The sequence below is a fragment of the Leptidea sinapis genome, chromosome 3 (genome assembly GCF_905404315.1).
Source record: "Leptidea sinapis chromosome 3, ilLepSina1.1, whole genome shotgun sequence".
In the NCBI taxonomy this organism is placed as follows: Eukaryota; Metazoa; Arthropoda; class Insecta; order Lepidoptera; family Pieridae; genus Leptidea; species Leptidea sinapis.
In genome coordinates this window covers 13,141,765-13,146,263 of record NC_066267.1, presented here as the reverse complement: position 1 = coordinate 13,146,263, position 4,499 = coordinate 13,141,765, and the positions used below count along the sequence as shown (strand labels likewise).

Genomic DNA, 4,499 nt, shown 5'->3' with positions numbered 1-4,499 from the left:
GCACTCAATTGAAAAATGATAAAAGCTGTCAGAATTGTTTACTTTTAAAACATTCTACGATGACCTACCAGCTATCACCTAATCACTAGTGAAAGTGCCTAAGAAAAAAGTAGATAAAATGTAAACAATCATAATAATTATTACTATTCTAGTGTAATATTACTTAGACAAAGCTTATTGCTTTTTTAACTATCTCCACAGTTTTTTTTTTTCACTTCATGAGACAGACAGACTAACAGCGGTCCCATAACTTTCATCACCGCTGCTCATAATTTATTGCAGCAGAGGAATCACAGGTACATCGGTACCTTGAAAAAAGCGAGTACACCTTTCTAAAAGCTCGGCAACGCTCCTGTGATTCCTCCGATGTCACTAAACATGAGGCGACCGTTACTCCTCTAACATAAAAAAATCTTAATATACAGGGCGTCCCAAAGTTATGGGACATGAAGGGAAAGTACCTTAAATATCGTAGATACTTTCCTTTAAAACACTATGTTACTTAAGAAGAGTGATTAGTTTTTGGCTATTCTTTCGATTGGCATCATAAAAGTAGTTGTGTTATTTTCAGACGAGGCAAGTATTTTTTAGAAAAATAACATAGTCTTCTTTTAGTAAAATACCCTATCTACGATATTTAAGGTACTTTCCCTTCATGTCCCATAACTTTCGGACGCCCTGTATAAAGGACACTTATGAATGTCATAAACATAATTACCTACATGTTTAACCATGCAGTGGTTAAACCTTCGGAAAAAATGAGCTTTAATGAGCAGAAATAACAAAAAACCCAATGCAACTCCTTGAAATTAAATTTACAACTTCAGCATTTTACATTAATATTTAAATATACACACTATTGTTACAACACTAATTTATACCCAGTGATGATATTAATGATGAAGTTGATGTTTAAGAAAAAAAAAGGAAATAATAATTAAAACATAATAATATTATAAATTTTATGTTGGAAATAATTGGGTAAAAAACTACGTTTAAAAAATTGACTTCAAAAACTGAAATAATCAAATAACTAAAATATATTACTATTATTTATATGTGCTACCTATTGATAGGCTTTAAGTCAGTGCCGAAGTTTCAGTATTTGAAGTCGGTTTTTTTAAACGTAGTTTATTTTTTATTTTTTACGTTTTAGTGTCAGTTAATTATAATATATAATCAATTGAATGAAAACTCCAAAGAAAGCCGTACACAGAAAACTATATGCCATCCAGGTAGACGAAAATTTTCATATAAATGTTCATAAAATGAAAACTACAGGGCCAAACTATGTAAAATTTTTATGGGACCAAATGGCATCTATTTCGCATCAAACAAATTTAACAACAAGAATTACGTAAATCTAATCATAAATCTCAGAATAATCGGTGTACATACATAAAAAAAATACCGATCGAATTGATAACTTTTGGAAGTCGGTTAATAAACGATAACACTTATTCTAACTGAGGTTTTAATAAAAGGGCAGATAACTTTCATATTATTTCTTCATTAACACGGTTATATAAAGATATATACACCTCATTGAAGGACGCCTGTCTCTGGCAGCCCTTTTGGTCTGTCACAACACAAACTGGATGTTTTCCATCATACATAGCGCTGTTGTATTCTATTCCCATCCTCTTTACTTCATTAACAACTTGTAACAAGCAGTCACATTGCCATGGATTTTGATTGAAATAAAATTTAGTCAATAATCCTCCAGAGTTCCTTATTTCCAAACAAAAATTATCCTGTAAATATGAGAACTTATTGTTTGCCAAATTTAAATTCTTCACTCTTGTTCCTCTTAATGCATTAACAGGAACATACTCGATTAAATTATGGGATAAATCTATATTGGATAAGGATGCCTTTCCGTAAAACAGTGTCTCAGGAATTATCTTCAACCTGTTACCTCTTAACACAACAACTTTTAGTTTTCTGGTCATGTTAAAGATGTCTCCCCCGATGGTCTCTATTAAATTCAAAGACAAATCCAGTATCTCCAAATTTGATAAATGAATAAATTTCAAATGGTTGCTCAACTCCTTTATACTATTCGAAGATAAGTAAAGACGTTTCAAAGTGTTAAGATTGGTTCGTAACGAAACAAAATCTGGTACATCTTCAAGTTGACATTCATTTAAATCCAAAACTTCCAAAGCTCTGAATGCGTGTAACAAAATATCTTCTGCATTACGCATGTCGTTTTTTGAAAAATTCAATCTCTGTATACCTTTACTTTTATCAAATATGTAAGGATTCACGTTATCTCCTGTTAAAGAGTTGTTTGCCAAATTGACATGTTTAAGTTTCGTTAACGGATCAAAAATTCCCAGCTTTAAAGTATCTATTTCGTTTGAACTTAAATCAAGTTCTAATAGATCTTTTTTCTGATCGAATAATCCAAGTGGAAGAGTCGTCAAGCGATTATTTGATAGATTAATATGCGTTACTGCACGTGTGCCATCGAGAACTCCTAATTTTAGTGTTCTAATTTTATTATACGATAAATCAATACTTTTCAGTGCTGGAAGATGTTCAAAGGATTCTTGTTCAACCTTAGTTATGCTACAGTCTTTAAGGATAATGCTGGTTGTTCTATTATTATCAGAAACAAGTCCTCTTCGCAAGACATAGTCGCTGTTGTCACCAATACAAAGGCAAACTCTATTTTGTTGCTCAGTATAATGTGTACAATTTGGTTTGGCTTCAGTGAAACACATTAAAATTGCGATAATGATGTTTAGAATATTTACATGAACCATGTCTGTAAATAAACAATTAGTAAAAATTAAAAAAAAGTTTTCAAACTTAGATTAAGGACTTGTCTCCGCTGCGCTTCAACTAGATACCGCAATACGCAAAGCAACAGTTTTTTTTTATTACGGCAACTATTAGATACTTGTATGCATCTTAACACTCAGTGCCATCTTTCAAATTTTGTAACTTACGCTTCGTGTTATTTTACATTGAAATTAATTAAATACAAAATACTTACTGATATGTAATCCCAGAGTCTTTCTTATTTCTAGTAGTATTATTTTTACCAAGATTTATTGCGTAATCCTGAAATTTAGTTTTAATGATTAGCAAAGTTTAACATTGTTCACACTGTTCGAAACTGGCTCGAGTACGCCCACTTAGGCGTAGTATTTGCCGCACTTTGGGAATACGCCTGCGGTATTTAGTTGGAGCGCAGCGGAGACCAGTCCTTAATCTAAGTTTTTAAATATATTTTTAGTACATAATATGCCCAAAAAGTAGACTTTCCGTGAGTGTTTAGATTTTGGTGCTTTTTGTTTTCTTCCTGCATTATATTTAAATAACATTCAAATACATGAAGGGGGTAAAAAAGATTTCTGTACTAAATGTATGCATAAGTTGATAAATTTTACTCATGATTATTTTTATGAATTGAATTTAAATTAAATTATCTTTTTTATTATTATCAATATTTAGATATAACGTAAATAAATCATGAATGCCATTATAAAATCACTATGAACTTAAATAAATTCTTATTGTCATTGAATTGGCTGAGTGCATAGAAACCGTTGTCCTGCCTATCCTTTAAAAAATATATAAAAATTCTTCAGCAATATTTCAGCATTTTTATATTAAAAAATCAATAAAATCTCCGAGGATAGAATAGTATTTGTGCTAAACAAGTGCTAAATATATTTTTTGCATAAACATGACAAAAAAGGAATTGTCAGATTCACTCGACCATAATAACCGTAAAGACATGAAATACTATTCTCACTTGTATCGAAATGTGTTATTATTGGATCACTGCCTAGTAATATAAATGTTTACAAAGCACAGAGGTTAAGTTAAGATAAAGCTGAACTCAAAGTATGAGATAATCTTACCCAGTGATAACTTAAAGAATTCCGTTTACTTCGTATACCTAATTACCAATCAGTTCTATATTGACTACTTCGAATAAACCATTATGTTATTTTATTTATTTATTTTTGTGTCAATCAAATTCTTCTGTAACTTTGAGCCACTCAACAAGGATACTACGTGATAGCGGTGATACTACCGGTTTTCCTAGAAACTTGTAGCATTCGTATCGCATACAGATGCTAATAATATTCCGAACTTCTCATAAATACAATTTATAGATTCTTTAATGCCTCGCTAGATGGCGCACAAAAGTAAAATTACTAAATCAATAAAAATCACCCTGAAAAGTTATTTATTTATTTAAGCTTTAATAATCCATACAATGTTATCATCATACTATGTATGATTTCATGTAAGCATACTATTACACGTTTTCTTAAGTGTAGTTAGTTTGTTAATGTTCAGTTGTTTGTATGCCCCCTCTTAGTTTTTCCACTTTGCTTTATCATGAGCAATGTTGAACCAGTTTTTTGCCTGCTGATTTTACTAGGTCTTTTCTCTTAGCATCTTTTCTTTTTATTAGTTTCAGGATACTTTTTTTTGCATTGCAGGCTGGCAGGACATGATTTCGTTAGTTATTT

At 31.0% G+C, this 4,499-nt stretch overlaps 1 protein-coding gene across 2 annotated transcripts; it reads right to left on the bottom strand.

Moving 5' to 3' along the window:
* Positions 1-1,284: 1,284 nt before the first annotated feature.
* LOC126979550 (leucine-rich repeat-containing protein 15-like) lies at positions 1,285-4,051 on the bottom strand. 2 transcript variants are annotated; one of them, XM_050828911.1, is made up of 3 exons: positions 3,879-4,051; positions 3,005-3,072; positions 1,285-2,773 (listed from the first exon to the last, which is right to left on the bottom strand). In XM_050828911.1, exon 3 carries the CDS (start codon positions 2,769-2,771, stop codon positions 1,497-1,499), a length of 1,275 nt encoding a protein of 424 aa, XP_050684868.1. In that variant the 5' UTR covers positions 2,772-2,773; positions 3,005-3,072; positions 3,879-4,051; the 3' UTR covers positions 1,285-1,496. The 2 variants fall into 2 exon arrangements, with proteins under 2 accessions (XP_050684868.1, XP_050684867.1); XM_050828910.1 differs by lacking the exon at positions 3,005-3,072.
* Between the last annotated feature and the right edge of the window lie 448 nt (positions 4,052-4,499).